The sequence below is a fragment of the Amblyraja radiata genome, chromosome 7 (assembly GCF_010909765.2).
Source record: "Amblyraja radiata isolate CabotCenter1 chromosome 7, sAmbRad1.1.pri, whole genome shotgun sequence".
In the NCBI taxonomy this organism is placed as follows: Eukaryota; Metazoa; Chordata; class Chondrichthyes; order Rajiformes; family Rajidae; genus Amblyraja; species Amblyraja radiata.
The window spans coordinates 79,256,833-79,282,201 of NC_045962.1; the positions used below are offsets into that span (position 1 = coordinate 79,256,833).

The window sequence follows — 25,369 nt, forward strand, 5'->3', positions numbered from 1 at the left end:
GTGTGTGAATGTGTGTGAATGTGTGAGAGTGATTGGTGGTGGTCAGAGGGGCCGTAGGCGCAGATTGGCAGCCACGCTTCCGTCAGTCTGCCCCAGGGCAGCTGTGGCTACAGAAGTAGCTTACCACCACCGAGTGTGACTGAGGAGTGAATGAATAATGCGATGTAAAGCGCCTTGAGTATTAGAAAGGCGCTATATAAATCCCATCCATCATCATCATCACTCCATCCAGGCCTGGGTCAGGAGGTCTGATGAAAGGTCTCGACCCGAAACATCACCTATCCGTGTTCTCCAGAGATATTGCCTGACCTGCCGAGATAGTCCAGCACTTGATTGTCCTTTTATACCCTATGTCTGTCTGTCCTGGATGTCACCAATTGCTCAGACATCAATAATCTCCTTTGCGGGCCAGTTCCACTCGAGTTTGAAGGTAGCGATGCTGCCTAATGAGACGGTTGGTAATGAGATTCCTCACTGTGATTAATTAATCCTTATTCCCAACAAGAGCCGGCGGGGTCGATGCGACAGGATGAGACAGCGGGTTTATTAAATGTACGGTGGATCTACCAACGTTTACATATGGGCAACTTGGCGATTTGCTCTTTCTTTTTTTTATTTTGCAACCAGCCGGAGATTCGTCTGGAAATGATGGATGTGGCGCTGTTCTGGATGAACGCGGAGAGGCGATTTGAGGCTCTCGCCGATGATATTTCGCTGTCATTACGCAGTGAAATCTACCTGAGCGCTGGACACGCAACACGATCGCCTGACCATCTCCTACCGACGCCTATTGGATGCGAATAAGGAAGTCATGTCTCGGAATTAACACGTGGACTCTGTTGTCATTTAAGGAGAGTTTCTGACTGCGCGGTTTAAACAGCGAGAGAGAGAGAGCGAAATGCCTTGTTTTCAAGTAAAAAGAGTTGCAATCAATATTGATGACTTTCAGCTTTTGATTTGACGTTTCGGGTCTCGACCCTTCTTCAGACTGAAGTAGGGTCTCGACACGAAACGTCACCTATTCCTTTTCTCTGGAGATGCTGCCTGACGTCTGTCCTACATTTTCCTTGAGCTGTATCTCCTTTGATCTCTCGTTTTCACACCTTCCTTATCTCCGTGTCTCCCTCTCCCCTGACTCTCAGTCTGAAGAAGGGTCTCGAACCTCAAAGTCACCCACCCATTCCTTCTCTTCAGAGATGCTGCCTGTCCTGTTGAGTTACTCCAGCATTTTGTGTCTTATCTCCGCCGAGTTACTCCAGCTTTGTGTGTCTAACTTCGGTTTAAACCAGCATCTTCCTGCACTCACTCTCCCCTTTATTTGATGCGACTCGGCCCGTTGCGAAGGTCGGTTATGCCCCTGTCCCACTTAGGAAACCTGAACGGAAACCTCTGGAGACAAAGTCTCCAGAGGTTTCCGTTCAGGTTTCCTAAGTGGGACAGGGGCATTACAGTGCAGGATCCCTTTGGGAAGAGTCGGGCGAAGAATGTTGCCCCCTTACGTCCAAACGCCATTTAATACCGTCTCCCTCGGTAGCTTCAGAGATACTTGGAACTCAGCCGAATATCGGCCAAGCTGGTTTAAACCGAAGATAGACATAGACAGCTGGGGTAACTCAGCGGGCCAGCCAGCATCTCTGGAGAGAAGGAATATGTGACATTTCGGGTCGAGACCCTCCTTTAGACTGAGAGTCAGGAGAAAGTGAAACGAGTGATAGAGACGGTGATGTAGAGAGATATAGAACACATGAATGAAAGATATGCAAAATAAGTAATTATGATGAAGGAAACAGGTCATTGTTAGCTGTGGGCTCGGGGAGAACGAGTGCGTGATATCTCTCTATAATCACTCAATATCTCACCTTTCCCCTGACTCTCAGTCTGAAGAAGGGTCTCGACCCGAAACGTCACCTATTCCTTCTCTCCAGAGATGCTGCCTGACCCGCTGAGTTACTCCAGCTTTCTGTGTCTATCTTCTGACTTAAGGGCTGGCTGGCTGCTGAAGGCAGGAGTCGAGCTTCCGTTTTTAGACACGGGCTTATTACCATTAATAAATCCAATGGCACCGTTGTATTAATATTGATTGTAGACAGAGTGATAATAAAACTAAGGTTGACAGTCAAGGTTATTAAGTGAGGGGATAATCTACTGTTCAAATTCGCTCAATCCCTCTTCTGATAACCATGCCAATTTTTATTTACCAACAGCTTCACTGATCGGTCCGGACATAGTGATCAAAGATACATAGCAGAAACATGGAAAATATAGAGAAATAGGCGCAGGCCCTTCGAGCCAGCACCGCCATTCAATATGATCATAGCTGATCATCTAAAGTCAATACCCCGTTCCTGTTTTTTTCCACATATGACTGGATTCCTTTAGCCCTGAGAGCTAAATCTAACTTTCTCTTGAATACATCCAGTGAATTGGTCTCCACTGCCTTCTGTGGCAGACAGGTTCACAACTCTCTGGGTGAAAACGTTTTTCCTCATCTCAGTCCTGAATGACCGAGCCCTTATTCTTAAACTGTGACCCCCTAGTTCTGGACTCCCCCAACATCGGGATCATTTTTCCTGCATCTGCCCTGTCAAATCCTTTAAGAATATTACTGTATGTGTTTCTATAAGATAACTGTTGGGATAGCCCCTGCCTCAACTACCTCCACTGGCAGCTTGTTCCATACACCCACCACCCTTTGTGTGAAGAAGTTACCCCTCAGATTCCAATTAAACCTTTTCCCCTTCACCTTAAACCTATGTCCTCTGGTCCTCGATTCAACTGCTCTGAGCAAGAGTCTCTGGAGATCTACCCGATCTATTTCACATATGATTTTCTGCACACCAATAACATCACCCATCCTCATGCGCTCCAGTGAATAGAGTCTCAGCCTACTCAGCCTATCCCTATAGCTCAGACCTTCTAGTCCTCGTACCACGTTGAAGACGTTAAATACAAAAGTTAGTGCTGACTCTTAGGGTTTAATCTGTGTTGATTTTAGTTAAAATTGTTTCCTGCTTGATATCCATCGGGTTAACGTGTGTTTTTAATTGTTCGTTCGAAATATGTAGGAAGGAACTGCAGATGCTGGTTTACACGGAAGATAGACGCAAAATGCTGGAACAACCCAGCGGGTCAGCCAGCAACTCTGGAGAAGGGTCTCGACCTGAAACGTCACCCATCCCTTCTATCCAGAGATGCTGCCTGTCCCGCTGAGTTACTCCAGCATTTTGTGTCCATCTTCTTTTAATTGTGTGTTTTTTTCTTCCCTGCTGGATATTCAAGAGGTCGACATCTACAATGCACATATACATTTCAATCGATGAGAATCGATAATCGATTCATCAATAATCAATAAATCAATGGAACTAGTTTGAAAGGTGATTGGCGTGGCCTCTGAGAAGTGACAGGCAAAAATGCTCAAATGCTCTTTATGAAATGCCAGGGTCAATTATTGCTTGAACTTTGAGCTAAAATGTATTTGAATTATTTTGGATCAAAATCTATGCCCTTTCCCCCTCTTCCCTCTCCTCCATCCCCGTCATATTTATATTTCCAACGGTGTCGGGCTAAGTATTAAAGTAACCTTTGGGCAGAAGAGGCGCTCGCGTATTTCTGTGGACTGTGTGTGTGTGTGTGTGTGTGTGTGGGGAGGGGGTAGGGGGGGAGCTGGAAACGGCGCACACAGGCATCTCTCTCTCTCCCACCTCTCCTAGAACAGCTAGCTACTTGCATCTTCTCGCTCTACGGCCGTGATTCCGGGCTCTGTGCCCTCATGCTGGCGCAGCAGAACGTGTAGCGGCGGGATGGCGTGAAGCGGCAGCTGCTTCTAGAGGGAGGAGAAGGGGGAGCGAAAAAATTGTGAGGGAGAGGGAGGGAGGGAGGAAGAGAGGGAGGGAGGGAGGGAGGGAGGGGGTGGGGTGGAAAGAGAAGAGAGAGAGAGAGAGAGAGAGAGAGAGAGAGAGAGAGAGAGAGAGAGGAAAGAGGACAGAAGAATCACAGAAGCGTGGCGAGGAGCGGAGAGTTGCAGTCTCGGTCGCTCGCTCTCCCTGTGTCTATCTATCTATACCCACTCGATCTTGTTTGAAAATGGATTCGCTCGCTGGCATCAGGCTGTCCTTTGGCTGCTCTCTGTTCGTCTGCTTGTGGGTGTGTGTCGCCGCCGCTCATCCCCGTAAGTACAGCTCTCTAAATGTGTCTTTGCAGCCCCGTTACAAAGTGTCGCAACCCACACTGAGGAGAGAGACAGAGAGAGAGAGGGGGGCAGGGGTGTTACAGCGAGAATCGCCTCTGCTTGTTCAAGGGAGATACCGGTTCCCTATCTGACTGGGAGAGTGATGTGTGTGTGTGTGTGTCTGTGTGCGATTTTCAACCGCGCCGTGTTATTACTCCGGATTAGACCGTAATATTAAATAATAAGTGCCTCACACTTCGCTGTTTCCGGAGCTGGGGGGGAATTTGCTTTTGCGCTGTAACTTTTGGCTGCGAATGGAAGTGGCGCGATCGATGTGCTTTCCGAGCGTAGCTTTTCATTCAGCCCCAGTAACTTGCCGACGTGCGGAGTGGAGGATGAGCCGCTTTGGATGCCGCCGCGGGTGGGACGCCCTGGTTAAAGGGGAGCCCGTCGACTAAGCGAGACGCCGGCAGGCGCGCTAGCCAGTGTTTACAAAATAAAGCGCTTCCTGGAGCCTCTAACCACAGAGGGTCCCTGTAAACTGAAGATATAATCCGACTCACTGCGAGCCTTTAAACCGGGAGAGAAAGAGGGGACAATGTCATGGATAAAACCGAGTAGATACAAATGTAGAATCCAGGAACTGCAGATGCTGGTTTGCACAAAAGGACACAGATTACTGGAGTAATCTGTCAGGCGGGTCAGGCAGCATCTCTGGAGACAATTCGGGTCGGGACCCTTCTTGAAAGAGGCCGAGGATGCTGTTCGATCCGTTGCGATACACCAGCGATAGACACAACATGCTAGAGTAGCTCAGCGGGACAGGCAGCATCTCTGGAGAGAAGGAATGGGTGGCGTTTCGGATCGGGACCCTTCCTCAGTCTGAAGACCCGAAGCGTCTCCCATTCCTTCCCTCCAGAGATGCTGCCTGTCCCGCTGAGTTCCTCCAGCATTTTGTGTCTATCTTCGGTGTAAACCAGCATCTGCTATTCCTTCCTGCACGTTGCGAGTTTGTGTCATTTTAAATAACCGGGCACCAATTGAAATTTCAACGCAAGGCAATGATTTGTTAGGTATCTCAGAACATAAAGCATAGCCGGTGATTTTATTTTTGGAATATAACACAAAAGTTATCGAGAGGCGATCTCTGGCGATTCCAAGCTCAGTCTGGGAAGATGATCAGACCGCCAGTTCTCTTCGCTGTCTGTTTATGTTTTGATCAAGTTTTATCAATTTCTCTCCCACCGGCGAGGTTGGAAAGTTACATCCGCCCTGTTCACTCCTTGAGGAACCTCTTCTCCGCTCTACAGGAAAGTAGCGGGAGACTTGGAGTGTGTTAAATCCAGAAACATTATGCAGGGCACCAGCTTAGTCCGAACTTTTACGCCCCCTCCCCCCCCCCCCCCTCCATCAAAAAATCAGATCACCAGCTTGTTGGACTTGTTGGATGGCGTATTCCATATTCCAACTTCTCCCAATTCACTGGATGTTTCAATTCACTGGATGTTTTCAATAGAGAATTACATTTTGGCTCTTTAGGGCTAACGGAATCAAAGGATACGGGGAGAAAGCGGGAACTGAGTACTGATTTTGGATGATCAGCTATGATCGTATTCAATGGCGGTGCTGGCTCGAAGGGCCGAATGGCCTACTCCAGCGCCTATTTTTTATGTTTCTATGTTTCCACTTAAACCGCGTTCAATCTGATAATATACACCAATAATACACACAAGTGTGGAATCTTCAAAATATCACCCTTTTCCCCGTTCATCTTTTTAAGTGTCCAGATCAGTAAAACTGGCAGGTGTAATATTTTTATTTTCTTCTTTGGTATACTTTTCCTGCAAACTGCATTTTCCCAGCGTGTTCTTTTGACGGGTTTTAATCTACCGCCGAGCCCCCTGCACTGTGTCATCTTTCCCCGTTTTCTAGCCTGTTTCTAGACCTGCTTGCTCCAGAATTCGCTCGACTTCACGAGTACTCTTTCAATACAGGTGTATTATTCGCCGCTGCCTCTCAAATATACCCATGTTCCCAGAAACTGGGACCAGGCGAACCACAGCTAGCCACAAGCACAGCTGATCAACATCAACAATCTCTGAATCACAGCCCACCATGAAATCCTAACCTGGTGATTTCCAAGTAACAAGTCAACTCGATTAGCAGAAAGTGATAAAGCGGTGGAAATGCGTGCAAGTTTGCTCTCCCGCGAGTTTGACTGATGACAGTGTGTCTTGTTATGAGTAAATTCTGACATGGAAGATTTGCAAAGTGCTTTATATTGAAACAGACGCCTCTCTCTCTCTCTCTGCAATATTTGCTATTTATTTTGCAAAAAAAAAAAAAAATCAAGTTACCGTCGATCATTCCTTTTTAAGCAACATCCAGCGTGTAATTGTCGTTCCTAGACGCGATCAGTTGTCACAACTTTGTTACTTAGTTTCACTTCTCCAGCTAATGTTATTCCAGGTGCTGCAGTTCTCTGACAGACTACAGGTGTCGCTCTAGAGCAAATGTTGCCCAGATAAATTGCAACGAGTCTTGGTTCGGGGAGCAGTGTTTTTTAAAAACTATGTTTGTGTTTACAACTCATCAACGTGGTGAATCATAGGAGGAAAAAAATAATTGGAAGAACATGGGAGTGACTTCTTTCTTGTGAAACTTCACATTTGTGATTTGGTAATCCCTTTTTATTACAAATTAGCGCAGTGTAGTTGGTTTATCCTTCGAGGTATGGACTTAATATAAACTCTGTCCATTGGTGGTATGTTGGAGCTTTAAGTGCTTATTGTCTTAGATTAATTTTAACAAATTGAACTTTGAGCTGCATTTAAAATGGTCAGTTCTATTCGTAATGGGTTCCGACTTATGCCGTGTATCCATCCAGGGTTCCTGACTTGCTTATCTGGTGAAAATCATCCGGAGACCAATCGGGAACATGATGTCTTTGGGTTCCTGTTGGCTCTGTGAGATGATGGAAAAACCAGTGCATCTTCCGCAATAGGCACATTGAATGGGCAATGAAGACAGTCATTCACATAGTGAAACCGGGATGCTGCTCCCAGGTCAATAGACTGATATGTTATTGTATACTATGGTATACTTTGGTATAAAATTGTATGCAATCCGATGCTAGGCTATTGTAATGGTATGCAATGATATTTAATTCCATGCAATGGTGTGCTATGGCATGGGCATTGCAACTTTTTCTTATCTAACTGCAGATTTGTACAAAGAATCGTACTCGAATCGGAGCACAGTTTTACCCTGGATGTATCTTCCATCCCAGAGTTTTTGTTTTGCATTCAAGTCTCTCTATTTCTTGGCTCTCTCGGTTTTATTACATAAGATCCAAAAGGGCTACATCACTGATCACAGCAGTGGCGAACCGATTTGGGCACAACGCTCTTTTGCGCAGTTGCGTATTCCAACATTCCAGTTAGTCCTGCAAAATTATGCGCAAGATTTCCAAAACTGATCTTAACGTCCAACTTGTTTCATTTTTAATGCAGATTTATACTTGCTAATAACTTTTGTTAAGTAAAATGTTGTGCCATTTGTTGGCTACTTTGCTTAATGGCGTGAAAGCCTTTTTATATCCTGGTACAAGCGCGTTAAGGGTTCTGCAATTGAGATCTCAGATGACCGTTCCCGTTCAGACACACGATATACATTTCAGACCTCCAGTGTAAACTTTGGAAACGATACCATTAACTTATAGGTCTACCTTATTGAGATAGGAAACTCTATTTAAACCAAAAGAAATCAAAGACCCAATTTCCTGTGCCGTCTCAGAATTAGTGAGTTTGGGGATTCGACGATGAGTTGGCAAGTATTGTTCAGAACAATATAGAAGATAAAACGGGTAGGAAGGAACTGCAGATGCCGGTTTACACCGAAGGTAGACACAAAATGCTGGAGCCACTCAGCGGGACAGGACAGAAAATGAATGGGCGACTTTTCAGGTCGAGATCCTTCTTCAGACTGAGAGTCAGGGGAAAGGGAGACTAGAGGTATGAAAAGGTACAAAGAACAAATGAATGAAAAGTATAAAAAGAACAAATCCAAGCCAGCAACGATGATCAAGGAACGGTGGAGCCCACAATGGCCCACTTTAGTCCTTTAATACGGTCTAAAACGTATTTACAATGCTGAATGTAAATTCAATAGGATGGACGCAAATGAGTCGCACCATCTGTACGCGAGTTTGGGACCAGACTAGACTATCTGAGAATTAGAAGGGTGGCGACATGGTTTCTCACAAACAGCAGCACAAACCCGTAATTCCCTCTACAAACATTCATGGCCGATAGGACAATGTAATTTGTCTAGACAGGGAGTGGTAGAATGGTGCTAGTCCGAAGAAGTGCCTCGACCCGAAACGTCACCAATCCTTGTTCTCTAGTGATGCTGCCTGACCCGCTGCCTGAGTTACTCTAGCACGTTGTGCATATAGTCGGTATAAACCAGCATCTGCTATCCCTTTCTGCACAGTATAAAGTTGGAATTCCCTCCGCAAACATTCATGGATGTTAGGGCAAGTTATTTTATCTAGACAGGGAGTGGAAGTATTGTGCTGGAAAGAGATACCAAGGGATACGGAGCTGTCGTGGTAAATGGTGGAAGTCAGCCTTGATCTATTGGGATGGCGGGGCAGGGTTTGTTTAGTGGCTGACCCACTAACGCCTTTGTCTTTTCGCAGCTTTACTGCATTGCCATTGAATGTGACTTTGCCTCCTTAACCTGGGAGAGTGACAATATCACATTGAAAGTCAACTTTAGCAGAACCAATCTTGAGTTGGTTCAAGTGCTCTGGAAAGCGATAAATGTTTGTTTTTTAGCGAAGCTTGACATTCTGGAAGGTCATTCATTACTTTAAAGGAACCAGTGGCTAGGCCAGCTGTTTACTGAAGTACATGGGCTCCTAGTGTAACAATAAATATTCACCGCAGCGTGAAGAAGGCAAAGACACAAATGCATTGTATTACGATGACGCGAGTCAACAGACAATAGACAATAGGTGCAGGAGTAGGCCATTCGGCCCCTTCGGATCAGCACCGCCATTCAATGTGACCATGGCTGATCATCCACATTCAGTACCCTGTTCCTGCCTTCTCCCCATATCCCCTGACTCCGCTATATTTACGAGCTCTTGAAAGCAGATAGAGCTCTTAAAGATAGCGGAGTCAGGTGATGTGGGGAGAAGGCAGGAACGGGGTACTAAATGTGGATGATCAGCCATGATCACAGTGAATGGCGGTGCTGGTTCGAAGGGCCTAATGGCCTTCTCCTGCACCTATTGTCTATCGCGTCATCGTAATAAAATGCATTTGTGTCTTTGTCTTCTTCACGCTGCGGTGAATATTTATTTTTACCCGATGAGATTATGGGATTGGAGAGAAACAGGATTAGTTACCAAAACAACGACATACCAATGTGGAATTTTGCCCAACATCTCAATAACGCCCCAGCATAAAAAAAAACAGTTGTATGAGCACGTACATTATTTATATTTAGGAAAGAATTGCGGATCCTGGAAACATCGAAGGTGGACAAAAATGCTGGAGAAACTCAGCGGGTGAGGCAGCATCGATGGAGCGATCCATAGATGCTGCCTCACCCGCTGAGTTTCTCCAGCATTTTTGTCTATCTTACATTATTTATATTGGTCTCTTATCTCACTACTATTTATTTCCGCAACGTTTAAGGTACATTGTTTAGGACAGGTTTGGAGGGATATGGGCCAAAGGCACGTAATACGGGTGTCAGGGGTTATGGGTTGGGGAGAAGTCAGGAGAATGGGGTTAGGAGGGAGAGATGGATCTGCCATGATTGAATGACGGAGTAGACTTGATGGGCCGAATAACCCAATTCTGCTCCAATCACTTATGACCTTATGACCTAAACGCAGGCAGGTGGGACTAGTGTAGATGGGACATGTGGGCCGGTGTGGGAAAGTTCGGCCGAAGAGCATGTTTCCACACTGTAAGGCTCTATGCCTCTACTGTCGATAAGTGACTTAAGGATATAAAACAATGAGTTCAAAATTGGATCATTTGGCCCTCCATATGTTTTGCCTTGGTTTAATATCCCTTGACAACATGTACCCAAGTATGTTATTTTCTAAGTATCTTCCCTTTGTGGTGCCGACGAGCCACTGATTCCGCAGGGCGGTCATTTGATTGATACTGATGTCACTTTGCAACCATTTCCAAGAAGGCATTCCTGCAGTTCCTCTTTAGCGCAAAGCGAAGCTCGTTCAGATGAGAGGTCATTGAATGAGGGGGCGGCGGTAAAGTTGCTGCCCGGCATAGTGCCAGAGACCCGGGTTCAATCTGGACTGCTGGTGCTGCTTGCACGGAGTTTGTACGTTCTCCCCGTGATCTGTGTTGGTTTTCCTCAGTAGCTCCAGTTTCCTCACACACTCCAAATGTTTGTAGGTTAATTGCCTTGGTAAAATTCTAAATTGTCCGTGTTTGTGTGTCTGCGGAGATCGCTGGCCGGCGCAGACTCTGTATCCGAAAACTAAACGTATCCAAACTGAAAACATTGACTCCATTTCTGTCTCCATTGATGCTGCTTGACCTGCTGAAAATTGACCAATAATTTCTGCTTTTATTTTTGGGTCTTTATAGTGTTTTACTTTTCAGATTTTGTGGGATGTATCTGCTAATTTCAAGAAACCTGCACATTTAATGGTGTTACTGGTGAAATTGAAAGTTAAGCAGAAACATTATGATTCATGTGTTATGTTGGTGGTGAACAGTTTGAATTGATTAAGCAATTCCAGTTCCAGAAAAGATCAACATATTACATTTTAAGACACCAAGTAAGATTTAATTGAATTAGATTATTTGTTCTTGATTTTTTCCCCTCTCTTTTCTGACTTTGTGCAGGGTTTATCCTAGATATTCATACTCCTGTTGTTTTTGTGGGATATATATTCGTTTTACTTTAACACTATATTGGTTTAGTTTAGTTTAGTTTAGAGATAAAGCAGGGAACCGAGTCCGTGCCGACCAGCGATCCCCGCACACCAACGCTATCCTACACACACACCATGTCCCACTTAGAAAACCTGACCGGAAACCTCTGGAGACTTTGTGCCCCACCCAAGGTTTCCGTGCGGTTCCCGGAGGTTGTTTTTGTCAGTCTCCCTACCTGCAACCTCCGGCAACCACCTGCAACCTCCGGGAACCGCACGGAAACCTTGGGTGGGGCGCAAAGTCTCCAGAGGTTTCCGTTCAGGTTTCCTAAGTGGGACAGGGGAAGGATAATTTACAGTTATAGCAAGCCAATTAGCCTACAAACCTAAGATAGACACAAATAGCTGGAGCAACTGGAGTAACGGTTCCTACACATTTAGCCTACGAACCTGTAGGTCTTTGGAGTGTGGGAGGAAAGCGAAGATCCCGGAAACACCCTATGCATGTCACGGGGAGAACGTGCAAACTCCGTACAGACAGCACTCAAACTCAGGATCGAACCCGGGTCTCTACCGCTACGCCACAGTGCCGCCCGCTCTCTTGCCTATCATTTTCATACCAACATTTATGACCACAAGGAACACAAAGGCATGTTAGCTCAGCAACTATGCAGCCTCTGGACCAAGAAGGCACTGGGTTTTTGTCCAGCGCTGTGACCTTACTTGATCTTAGCATAGTTTTGAAACAATCGTTCAGACTGCTCTTGCCTCCCTTGGTGTGAAACTTGCTAATTGAGGTTAAGATGTGGCATAACTTTAAACTGAGGTATGTAAAATTATGAAATACCTAGATATAGAAAGGCCAATAACCAGTCATGTTTTCAAGATATGAGGTGGTTGCTGACAGAAATTGAGAGATGATTTCACCCAGAGAGAGTTGAAGATTTGAAACTTGGCGCCTGAAACAATCAGTACAAGCCACACACAGCTCTAATCATTTGCAAAAAGTGCTTGAATAAGAACTTAATATCTAGCAAGCTACAGATTATGCTAGAATCTTGAGCTAAAACAAAGCCTGCGGACTTTAACATCGTGGAGCTTGCGGTCCCTTGGTTATAGGGAGCTCCAGTCGCAGGAGTTTCGATCGCCCCGACTGCGGATGTTCGACTGCCCCGACCGCAGGAGAATAAAGAGGAAGAATATTAGACTTTATTACCTTCCATCACAGTGAGGAATGTGGGGAATCCGATGTGGTGGATGTTTATGTTACATTTAGTGTAGCTGTGTGTCTTGGTGCTTTTTTTTAGTATGGCTGTATGGCAAATCGTGTTTCACTGTTCCTTAATTGGTACACGTGACAATAAAATACATTTGAACCATTGATTATGGCAGTCAGTTATTTTATGGTCAGTGCAGAGACAATTAACCACATAATCTTTTTTTGTTGCTGAGATTTTAATCGTTTCATGATTCAAATCGTTCCTCTCTCGCTTTGTGTGTTTCTCTGTTAGTGTTCTCCACTCTGTATCTTTCAATCATGTTCTCTCTCCCTCTCTCTCGCTCCGTGTGTCTATATATTGTATTCTCTGTTTCTCTCTCTCTCTCTCTGCTTTCTTTCTTGCACTTTCTGTCCTACAAAGGCAAACTAAAATTGATGTAGAACTTGGACAACTCACAGCTCGAACAGTCCTCGGTTGGAGCTTTGCATGCAATTTTAGGAATCTCATTAGAGGAATGACATTGGAGAGTACCTTGAAAGTTCATTAGAATGGAACTAGAAATTTCAGGTTATATCGTTCAAGGAATGCTTGTACCAGTGTCCTTTATAACGTTGGCAGTGGTTATGAGGGGTAAAATAAAAGTTTTCAAGTTAATGAAACATGTTGTAAGGGTAAGTACTGAGAGATTGTTTTCATTAGGATGTCAATTTGGTATAAAGAGGTCACAGCCTGAAGGTTAAGCAATAACAAAGGAAAAAGTTGGATGACTTTATGTACTTGGCTTATTGGAGCACAACACTTTTTTGTCATGAACTTATGAACTTATGAGATGTAATTGAGAATGAAATTGGATACGTTTTTAAGATTAAATAATATGAAAAGGCAATAGGGATAGACTATAGAAATTGGATAGGGCATTGCCTCTAGTCTCCCAACATGGCAATTACTACTTTCTGTGTTTCAATTTCACTGATATGATAGTATACCGGTTATCATTACTGAATTAGTATTGCAGAACCAGTGCAGAAAACTAGTAGCTCAGCTAATTAAATAAGCTGGAACAAACATAAGAAATCTTGAAGAATAATGATGAACGCAACACCGCGAGTTTGCTGTAATACAAAAACTGATTCATCAATCTTCTCCAGGCCTGGAGAGAGTGGATGTGGAGGGGATGTTTCCACTAGTCAGAGAGTCCAGGACCAGAGGTCATAGGCTCAGAATTCAAGGACGTTCCTTTAGCAAGGAGATGGGGAGGAATGTATTTTGTCTGAGGGTGGTGAATCTGTGTAGTTCATTGCCACAGAAGGATGTGGAGAACAAATCAATGGATATTTTGAAGGCATAGATTCTTTATTAGTATGGGTGTCAGGGGTTATGGGGAAAAGGCAAGATAATGGGGTTGAGGAAAAGATAGGTCAGCCATGATTGAACGGCGGAGTTGACTTGATGGGCCAAATGTCAAATTTTGCTCACATCACTTATGAACTTATGAACTTGTGAGTCTGTGGGACATAATGCTGATATCCTTTGCCATACTTTGATCCCAAATGACTGCTCACGAAGAGGTCCTTCATCAGGCAATTCAACTATCATATCAACAACTAGAGAGTAGTCCTGAGCTACTATCTATCTCATTGAAGACCTTCGGACTATCTTTGATTGGACTTTAGCATCTGCAACGTTACAAAATGTTCTCATTTTTCTTTGATATAGAATCACGTCAAAATATATATTTTTAAAGCGATATTCCAACACAGTGTTAAATTGATGGTAGCTACTTCACATAGGCCAACTTTGGAATAAATGTACTGATCTTGACATCCAGAGCTCTGAAGGGGCGGCAGGGTGGTGTAGTGGTGGAGTTGCTGCCTTATAGCACCAGAGTACTGGGTTCAATCCTGACTACGGGTGCTGTCTGTACGGAGTTTGTGCATTCTCCCCGTGGCCTGTACGTTTTTTTTCAGGGAGCTCCAATTTCCTCCCACAGTCCAAAGATGCACAGGATTCAAGATTAATTGCCTATGGTAAATTGTCCCTAGTGTGGAGGATAGTGCCAGTGTACGATGATCGCTGGTCGGAGCGGACCCGGTGGGCCGAAGGGCCTGTTACCGCATTGTATCTCTATATTAAACTTTAAAAAACTAAAACGTACACATTTACATGTGATTTAAAGCTTGGAAGTGAAGAAAACAGTGTTGAGGGAAGAATTGAATTGGAACAAGGTAGTCTGGCAAATCGTGAAGACAAATGTCAGATGAAATTTAATACAGAGAATTGTGAAGTGATATATTATGGTAGAAAGAATGAATGACAATGTAAACCAAATGGTACAATTGTAAAACAAAATGTACAGTAACACTGTTGATTTGTGTATAAATCTTTGAAAGCACAAAACATGATCAGGGAAACAGTTAGCAAACCAATGTGATCTTGGTATTCATAAATAGAGGCACTGATTACGAAGTTATGTCACACCTGAATAAAAGCCACAACTCTGCTACATGGATTGGACAGGTTAGGATGGACATGGGCTTTTCCTTTCTCCCATCAGGCAAAAGGTATAGAAGTGTGAAAACGCACACCACCAGTTTCAGGGATAGTTTCTTCACAGCTGTTATCAGACAACCAAACCACCCTACCACAAATACGGAGCAGTCCTGAACTACTATCTACCTCCTTCATGACCCTTGGATTATCCTTGATTGGGCTTAACCTTGCACTAAATGCTATTCCCTTATCACCTACCGATACATTGTAATGACGTGATTGTAATCACATATTGTCTTTCTGCTGACTGGTTGGCATGCAACAAAAGCTTTTCACTGTACCTCGGTACACATGACAGTTAACTAAACTGGAACTGGAACTTGGGCAGGTGGGACGAGTGCAGCTGGGACATGTGGGCAAGTTGGGCTGAAGGGCCTGTTTCCACTCTGTGTGACTCGATGACTCTATGATGTATTGTGTCCAGTTCTCATTGTTATACTTTGGATGTGGATCTCCGAGAAAGATTATCAAAAATGGAACTAGTGTTGAGAGATTTCCACTTTTGGATCAGAATGGGCAACCAAGGATTTCTTTTGCTCTGAAGAGTCATACAGCATAAAAACAGGCCCTCGGGCCCAACTTTCCTGAACCTTTTTGATTATTATATTTATCTGTGTCTATTGTGTTCATAAGTGATAGGAGAAGAATTAGGCCATTCGGCCCAACAAAATAGAGAGAGTACAGAGGAGATTTACTAGAATGTTGCCTGGGTTTCAGCAAGTAAGTTACAGAGAAAGGTTGAACAAGTTAGGGCTTTATTCTTTGGAGCGCAGAAGGTTAAGGGGGGACTTGATAGAGGTTTTTAAAATGATGAGAGGGATAGACAGAGTTGACGTGGAAAAGCTTTTCCCACTGAGAGTAGGGAAGATTCAAACAAGGGGACATGACTTGAGAATTAAGGGACTGAAGTTTAGGGGTAACATGAGGGGGAACTTCTTTACGCAGAGAGTGGTAGCTCTGTGGAATGAGCTTCCAGTGAAGGTGGTGGAGGCAGGTTCGTTTTTATCATTTAAAAATAAATTGGATAGTTATATGGATGGGAAAGGAATGGAGGGTTATGGTCTGAGCGCAGGTATATGGGACTAGGGGAGACTATGTGTTCGGCACGGACTAGAGGGGTCGAAATGGCCTGTTTCCGTGCTGTAATTGTTATATGGTTATATTATATGGTTATAAGTCTACGCCATTCAATCATGGCTGATCTATCTCTCCCTCCTAACCCCATTCTGCTGCCTTCTCCCCATAACCCCTTACACCCATACTAATCAAGAATCTATCTATCTATGCCTTCAAAATATCCATTGACGGCCTCTACAGCTTTCTGTGGCAAAGAATTTCACAGATTCACCACCATCTGACTAAAGAAGGTGGATGCTGCCAGGGCTGCAGGGTCTGAACTAAAGGGGGAGGTTGATCGGGCTGGGTCTCTATTCGTTGGAGCACAGGAGGATGAGGGGTGATCTTATAGAAGTGTATAAAATTATGAGAGAAATAGATCGGGTAGATGCACAGAGTCTCTTGCCCAGAGTAGAGGACCAGAGGGCACAGGTTTAAGGTGAAGGGAAAACGATTTAATAATAATCTGAGGGGTAACATTTTCACACAAAGAGTGGTGAGAATATAGAACGGGCTGCCAGAGGAGGTAGTTGAGGCAGGGACTCCATGTTTAAAAAACAGTTAGACCAGTACATGGATAGGACAGGTTTGGAGGGGTATTGGCCAAATGCGGGCAAGTGGGACTAGTGTAGCTGGGATATGTTGGCCGGTGAGGGCAAGTTTGGCAGAAGGCCCTGTCTCCACGCTGTACAAACTCTATAACCCGCTGACTATATGACAATTAAACACTCTTGGCTCGTGAGTAGTCGCACAAATTCGATAGGGCTGAATGCCCTTTATATGTGCCTATGGTGTAGCGTTTTGCACCAAACTATTTTCCATAGGACAGGTATATGTTTTGTAACAATCTCTGGAAACTTGGTCAAGGAAGAAGAAAAACAAACTGATTATACTTAACAGCTCGTAAAAATTGACAGATCTCTGATATTCTACAGCACAAATGGGTCTATAAGATCAATCCCAAAGCTCATTTGCTTCAAGCCAACTGATTCCTTACTGGAAGTGATGCATCTGACAAGCCTGTCTTCTGACAATGGGAACTTTTTATTTGGGCTGAACTGGTTTTTTTATCTACATCTTAGTTAAAACATTTTGGTGTCATTCAAGATGTTCAAAATGTAGCATACAGTTTTAGACAATTTATGTATGTGCTGTATATATTTCAGTATTGATAATACTGGCTGCAGTGATGTTCACATCAAAGAGGAAGTGAAAAATAAACATATTTCTGAAGATATGAAATAAAAAAGAAGCCTTGAATTTATGCCATGCTGGGACCATGTGCTAAATGCTCTCTTCGGAAGAGTCTCAACTCAAACAGCACCTAAGCACGTTCTCCAGAGATGATGCCTGTCTCACCGAGCTAATCCAGCACTTTGTGTCCTTTTGTGTAAACTAGCATCAGCAGTTTATGGTTTCTACATTTTGACTGCTTCTTCTCCCAAAAAAGAATTTGGCAGAAGATGGACAGAAAATGCTGGAGTAATTCAACGGGACAGGCAGCATCTCTGGATAGAAGGAATTGGTGACGGAAAGAAGAAAGGCAGAGGCAGAAACAGTGGGCTGTGGGAGAGCTGGGAAGGGGAGGGGAAAGAGGGAGAATGCAAGGACTACCTGAAATTGGTGACGTCAATGTTGATACCACTGGGGTGTAAACTACCCAAGCGTACACCTCGTACACTAAAGTCTTTGACTGCACTGAGTTTCAGTGGATCCCTCAGCATACCACCCTACACCCTGAAATATGCCAGTCAGCCACAATAGTGAAATAAAAAAAGAATGTAACTGATGCAGCTGTTTCGCCTGATGCTGAATGTGAAGACATTTCAAAAGATATTGAAAAATGTGATCTTCCAGACTGGAGAATTTAAAGGGAATGTGGTTCCTAGTGTCAGGTGTCATGGAGTCTTACCTTCCTCTGCAACTGCAGAAGATGCAACACCTGTCCCTATACCTCCTCACTCAACTCTGTCCAGGGACCCCGACAGTCCTTTCAGGTTATGCAGATGTTCACTTGCACCTCCTCCAACCTCAACTACTGTATCTGCTGTTCAAGATGTGGACTCTTATACATCGGCGAGACCATATGTAGACTGGGCGATTGTTTCGTTGAACACCTTTGCTCAGTCTGCCTGAACCTACCTGATCTCCTGGTTGCTAAACACTTTAATTCTCCTTCCCATTCCCACACAGACCCTTCTGTCCGAAGTCTCTCCATTGACAGAGTGAGGCTAAACGCAAATTGGAGGAACAGCATCTCATATTTCGCTCAGGCAGCTTACAGCCCAGCTGTATGAATATTGATTTCTCTAACTTCAAGTAACCCCGGCATTCCCTCTGTCTCCATCCCTCCCCCGTCCAAGTCACACCAGCTTCTCGTTCTCACCCAACAAACAGCTCACAATGGCCTGTTTCCTTTATCATCATTACTTTTTTGCATATCTTTAATTCATTGCTTTTTATCCCCCTACATCATCGTCTATATCTCTCATTTCCCTTGTCCATAACCAGGCTGAAGAAGGGTCTCAACCCGAAACGTCACCCATTCCTTCTCTCCAGAGATGATGCCTGTCTCGCTGAGTTACTCCAGCATTTTGTGTCTATCTTTCGTCATGGCTTCTGACCTGATCCTGGAGATTCCCTGATGGGAGAGGGGAGAAGAGGAAGTGACCAGGATGAGATTTGTCGTTGATTACATTGCTGGCCTTGCCGAGGCAGCATGAAGCATAAATTGAGTCAATGGAAGGGAAGTTGGTTTGTATGATGGTCTGGGCAGAGTCCACTATTCTCTGCAATTTCTTGTGGCCTTGAATGGAGCTGTTCCCGAACCATGTTGTGACGGATCCTTTAATAAATGCTTTCTACCGCACATCTATAGAAATTGGTGAGAGTTGTTTGTGACAGGCCAAACCTTCCAAGTCTTTAATGAAGTAGAGGCATTGACAATGGTGGTGATAGAGGCAGTGGCATTTAAGAGGCTTTTCAATAGGAATATGGATATGCAGGGAATGAAGGGATCTGGATCTTGTGCCAACAGGTGAGGATAGTTTATCTCGGCATTATGTCCAGCACAGACATTATGGGCTGATGGGCCTGTTCTTGTGCTGTACAGTTCTATATTCGATGTGTTTATTTCAATGACAATCGACACAATGCTTATACTTGAAATCTGAAATAAAAACAGAACATGTTGAAAACTCTCAGCAGTCAGGTGGTATCAGTAAAAAGAAAAACAGAGTAAAGGGCCTGTCCCACTTGGGCGACCTAATCCGCGAGTTCTGGCGAGTTTGCCCTCGACTCATACGCGTAGCATGGTTCACACAAGGTCGTAGGAGGTCATCGTAACTCTCCTTCATGCTCGAGAGTGGTCTCCGCGTACACGAGGCCTCAGCTAGGTCGTGGCTTTTTTTTCCAATATGTTAAAAAACACCCGCGAGTAAAAAAAGGTCACCATGGAAAAAAACGATACTTTGTTTACTCGTAGGTTTAGTCGTAGTAGGTCGTCATGTTATTCGTAGGCAATCGAGGGGAGTCGAAGGCATTCATAGAAACATAGAAACATAGAAATTAGGTGCAGGATTAGGCCATTCGGCCCTTCGAGCCTGCACCGCCATTCAATATGATCATGGCTGATCATCCAACTCAGTATCCCGTACCTGCCTTCTCTCCATACCCTCTGATCCCCTTAGCCACAAGGGCCACATCTAACTCCCTCTTAAATATAGCCAATGAACTGGCCTCGACTACCCTCTGTGGCAGGGAGTTCCAGAGATTCACCACTCTCTGTGTGAAAAAAGTTCTTCTCATCTCGGTTTTAAAGGATTTCCCCCTTATCCTTAAGCTGTGACCCCTTGTCCTGGACTTCCCCAACATCGGGAGCAATCTTCCTGCATCTAGCCTGTCCAACCCCTTAAGAGTTTTGTAAGTTTCTATAAGATCCCCTCTCAATCTCCTAAATTCTAGAGAGTATAAACCAAGTCTATCCAGTCTTTCTTCATAAGACAGTCCTGACATCCCAGGAATCAGTCTGGTGAACCTTCTCTGCACTCCCTCTATGGCAATAATGTCCTTCCTCAGATTTGGAGACCAAAACTGTACACAATACTCCAGGTGTGGTCTCACCAAGACCCTGTACAACTGCAGTAGAACCTCCCTGCTCCTATACTCAAATCCTTTTGCTATGAAAGCTAACATACCATTCGCTTTCTTCACTGCCTGCTGCACCTGCATGCCCACTTTCAATGACTGGTGTAACATGACACCCAGGTCTCGCTGCATCTCCCCTTTTCCTAGTCGGCCACCATTTAGATAATAGTCTGCGTTCCTGTTTTTGCCACCAAAATGGATAACCTCACATTTATCCACATTATACTGCATCTGCCAAACATTTGCCCACTCACCCAGCCTATCCAAGTCACCTTGCAGTCTCCTAGCATCCTCCTCACAGCTAACACTGCCCCCCAGCTTAGTGTCATCCGCAAACTTGGAGATATTGCCTTCATTCGAAGGTAGTCGAAGGTAGTCGTAGATAATCTTCATCATAGTCGAAGGGAGGTCGAAGGAGATCGAAGGAGGTTGTCTTCATTCTCCACTATTCGGTGTCCAATTTTCCCGGTTAGTCATAGCTAGTCGAAACTGGTCTTCAACATAATCGAAGGAGGTGGGAGGAGATCTTCTACATAGTCGAAGGAGGTCTTCAACATGTCATTTTTTCAAACTCTCCTAAACTCTTCTAAACTCGCCAATTAGGTCGCCCCTATTTCAATCTAGAAACTTTTGTTTCTGATGCCAATTGACCAATTTGATGTTTCCGTAATTTTCCGTATTTTCCGCATGTTTTCGCAGATTTTGATTTTCTGTTTACAGTCCAACATTTTTATTGTTTTAATATTTTTGACCATATTTCATACTTAATAAGGGTGGTGAATCTGTGGAATGATTTGCTACCGAAGGCTGTGGAGGCCAAGTCAATGGATATATTTAAAGCAGAGATAGATAGATTCTTGATTAGTACGGGTGTCAGAGGTTATGGGGAGAAGGCAGGAGAATAGGGTTCGGAGGGAGAGATAGATCAGCCATGATTGAATGGTGTAGTGAACTTGATGGGCCGAATGGCCTCATTCTGCACCTATTTCTTGTGACCTTATGACTTTATATTTTAATATTGCTGATATTTCATTGAAAGTGACATTTTGGAACAGGAGCCAAAAGAGTTAAAGATTCAGTTAATACATATCTTAAAGTAGTGGGTTTTCTTCGGCAGGAGGGTCAGAAACTTGAGATAATTAACAAAAAGAAGAATGGATTGAAGGTTTGGAAGAGATGAAAAGAAATAGTTAATGCCGAGAGATATTTTCTGATGTTCAATACTGAAAGATGATGGAAGTTCAATAGTAATTTTCAAAAGGAAATTGGATGTGCTTGAAAAGGCATGAATGTGCAGCGCTGTGAAGATGGAGCGGGACTCTAGTAGGATGTGATATGATGCCAGGGAAGAAGTGCTCGAATGCCTATCTTACAGAGCTGGCAAAGACATATGAATGAATGAATGAATGAATGAATGAATGAATGAATGAATGAATACTTTATTGTTCCGTGTGACAAGTCGCAGTGAAATTCTTTGATTGCTTACCCAAGGTATGCGAACAGTCACCACATGAAGGGCGCGTTCACAGTTACAAAGTATGCAGCACCAGGTCTCCCTTTGTTCTCACACTGCCCTCCCCTCTTCCCCCTCCCTCACAGGGGTCCCTCCACGCCGGGTCCTCCTTTGTTCCTTCCCTCGGCAGTGACGTCCTCACTTCCACATGGTTCGTTCTCGTCCGTCGGTCAGTGCCATTCTCGACCGCCGCACCGACCTTTCCACTATCCAGGACCTCTCCGGATGCCTCCGTGGCGCCGACCCAGGCCTCAGTCGCAGGCTCCGTCAACACAGGGGTCGGCCGCGGGCTCTGTCGACTCCATCGCGGTGTCCGACCCCCGGGATCTCCGTCGACTGGCCTCTTTTCCTGCTACATGAATCCACCGAAGACACAAAATGCTGGAGCAACTCAGCCGAACAGGCAGCATCTCTGGACAGAAGGAGACCCTTCCTCAGGCTCGACGTAAAACGTCACGCATTCATTCTCTCCTGAGACGCTGCCTGTCCCGCTGAGTTACTCCACCATTTTGTGTCTATCTTTGGTTTAAATCAACAACTGCAGTTCCTTCCTACCTATTCCATATCATGTTTTAACTAACTTAAAGATAGTGGAGTCAGGGGATATGGGGAGAAGGCAGGAACAGGGTACTGATTGGGAATGATCAGCCATGATCACATTGAATGGCGGTGCTGGCTTGAAGGGCCGAATGGCCTACTCCGGCACCTAATGTCTATTGTCTATTGTCTAACAAACATTTTTTTTGCAAAACCAAATTGCTACCTCTAATGAATTAGAGATATGGCGTGGAAACAGGCCTTCAGTCCACTGGGTCCACGCCGACCATTGATCACCCTGTACACTAGCACTTGCCTACACACGAGGGACAATTTACAATTTTACTGAAGCCAATTAACCTACAAACCTGCACGTCTTTGGAGTGTGGAGGAAACCGGAGCACCCGGACACAACCCGCTTGGTCAGTGTAGCTTATTGTCACGTTTACCGAGGTATAGTGAAAAGCTTGTGTTGCGTGCTGACCAGTCAACAGAAAGACAATACAGACGCTAGGTCTGAGTCTGAAGAAGGGTTTTGGCACGAAACGTTGCCTATTTCCTTCGCTCCATAGATGCTGCTGCACCCGCTGAGTTTCTCCAGCATTTTTGTGTACCTTCGATTTCCTGCATCTGCAGTTTCTTCTTAGACAATACAGATGCTCCCTGAATTACGATGCTTCGACTTACGATATCTCGACTTTACGATGATGCAAACGCTCTGCAATGGCAACGAGCCGCACGTCACTTCTGGTCACGTGTTCGCATTATATAAAATGCGTTTTCGACTTGCGATATTTTCGATTTTCGGGTTTATCGGAACGTAACCCCATTGTAGGTCGAGGAACAGCTGTACATGATTACAATAAATCCATTTACAGTGTACAGATACATGATAATGGAATAACGTTTAAAGAGAGCCAGCAAAGTCAGATCAAGGATAGTCCGAGAGTCATCAAAGAGGGAGGTAGTAGTTCAGCATTGCTCTCTAGTTGTGGTAGGATGATTCAGTTAGCCTGATAACAGCTGAAACGAAACTGTCTCCGAATTTGGTGGTGTACGTTTTCACACTTCTATACCTTTAGTCTGATGGGAGAGTGGGCGAGTGGCCAGGGTGCGACTCGTCCTTGATTATGTAGCTGTCTTTGCCAAGGCAGCGTGAGGTATAAATGGATTCAATAGAAGGGAGGTTGGTTTGTGTGATGGTCTGGGCCGCGTCCACAATTCGCTGCAATTTCTTGCGGTCTCGGATGGAGCTGTTCCCAAACCAAGCTGTGGTGGATCCTGATAAAATACTTTATAAAGTGTATCTGTAGAAGTTGATGAAAGTTGTATTGGGACATGCCCAACTTCCTAAGCCTTCTAAGGAAATAGAGGCATTGGTGTGCTTTCAATAGACAATAGACAATAGGTGCAGGAGTAGACCATTCGGCCTTTCGAGCCAGCACCGCCATTCAATGTGATCATGGTTGATCATCCCCAATCAGTACCCCGTTCCTGCCTTTTCCCCATATCCCCTGACTCTGCTATCTTTAAGAGCCCTATCTAGCTCTCTCTTGAAAGTATCCAGCGAACCGGCCTCCACCGCCCTCTGAGGCAGAGAATTCCACAGACTCTCAACTCTCTGTGAGAAAAAGTGTCTCCTCGTCTCCGTTCTAAGTGGCTTACCCCTTATTTCTTGGTCGTTGCTTCAATATGGGTGGTCCAAGAGAATTTGGACCTTTCAACCATCTGCACCTCGGAAGTCGATCACTATCTCCTTTGCCTTGCCGACATTGAGAGAAAGATTGTTGTCTCGACACCAGGACACGAGGTTCTCAATCTCCTTCCTGTACTCCGTCCCATCATCGGTCACAGGGAGAATGCACAAACTCCATACAGACAGCACATGTAGTAAGGATCGAATCGGGGTCTCTGGCGCTGTAAAGCAGCAACTCTACCGCTGCGCCACTACACTGCCCAAATAAACCTTTGTTAAAACCACAAAAGCATTTCGTCCAAAATTCATTTTGGACGAGTCCAGACTGTGAATGATCAATGCCTGCAAGTGAAAAGAAATAGGTTGCTTTATTCAAATGCCTGATTGACATTAGACTGTAAAATAGCGTTTAGTTTTTGACTGATGGTTAAACAGTAAAAAAAAATTGCAGTTCGGTATTTTGATGAGCCTGCTTCTGTGAGTTTTCTCAACTTGGAGGTTTAGTAAATTCTGACAGCTTTGTGTCAATTACTGCTTCCAATTGCTTGATTATGCAACATCCATGGTAAAGGTCCAAGCGTTGACCCTTGAGGTTTTCCACTAAATACGCCTCACATCTCTGATGGAGCGCCACCCCTCTCGTCTCCATTTGGGCAGCTGCTTTTCAGTCAATTTCAATATCTCTTCCACTGTTCTGCCTTCGAACCAGCTGCAGAGGAAACTTTCATCCTTGTGTTCTGAGCTAAATCCTGGCATCTAATCCGTTGCATCTACTAGCACTCCGGAGTCCCAGAGTAACAAACAGATTGCAATGAATTCTTCACTTCAACAGTGATGGCACCGTGGATAATACATTACACGATATTCTGAATCTAATTACTATTTCGACAGTGCCCTAAGTTGATTTGCAATGCAAGACATCCTGCTGAGGATGAAACAGAACCAGAGGACATAGTGGAGAAATAGAGGACATAGTGGATAACTGGAGGACATAGTGTTGAATCAGAGGACACAGTGGAGAACCAGAGGACATAGTCAAGATCAGAGGACATAGGTTTAGGTTGAGGGGAGTGAAACATTTAATAGGAACTTGAGGGGTGACTTTTTTACACCAACGGGTTGTAGATGTAAAGAATGAGCTGCCACAGGAGGTAGTTGATGTAGGCACTATTGCAATGATTATGAAACATTAATACAGGTACATGGATAGGACAAGTTTGGAGGGATATCAACCAAATGCAGGCAGGTGGGACTAGTGTAGCTGAGATATGTTTGGTCGGTGTGGGCAAGTTGGGCTGTAGAGCCTCTTTCCACACTGTATGACTATGATAGACAATAGACAATAGGTGCAGGAGAAGGCCATTCGGCCCCTCGAGCCCACACTGTCATTCAATGTGATCATGGCTGATCATCCACAATCAGTTCCTGCCTTCTCCCCATATCCACTGCCTCCGCTATCTTTAAGAGCCCTATCTAGCTCTCTCTTGAAAGTATCCGG

General features: G+C 44.6%; 1 protein-coding gene across 1 annotated transcript in view; it reads left to right on the plus strand.

Moving 5' to 3' along the window:
* Positions 1-3,956: 3,956 nt before the first annotated feature.
* Positions 3,957-25,369, plus strand: part of LOC116975561 (contactin-associated protein-like 5) — a 1,077,365-nt gene continuing 1,055,952 nt past the window's right edge. Inside the window, exon 1 of the mRNA XM_033024848.1 lies at positions 3,957-4,168. Coding sequence (XP_032880739.1) covers positions 4,084-4,168 — 85 coding nt within the window. The 5' untranslated portion in view covers positions 3,957-4,083. The remainder of the gene's footprint in view (positions 4,169-25,369) is intronic.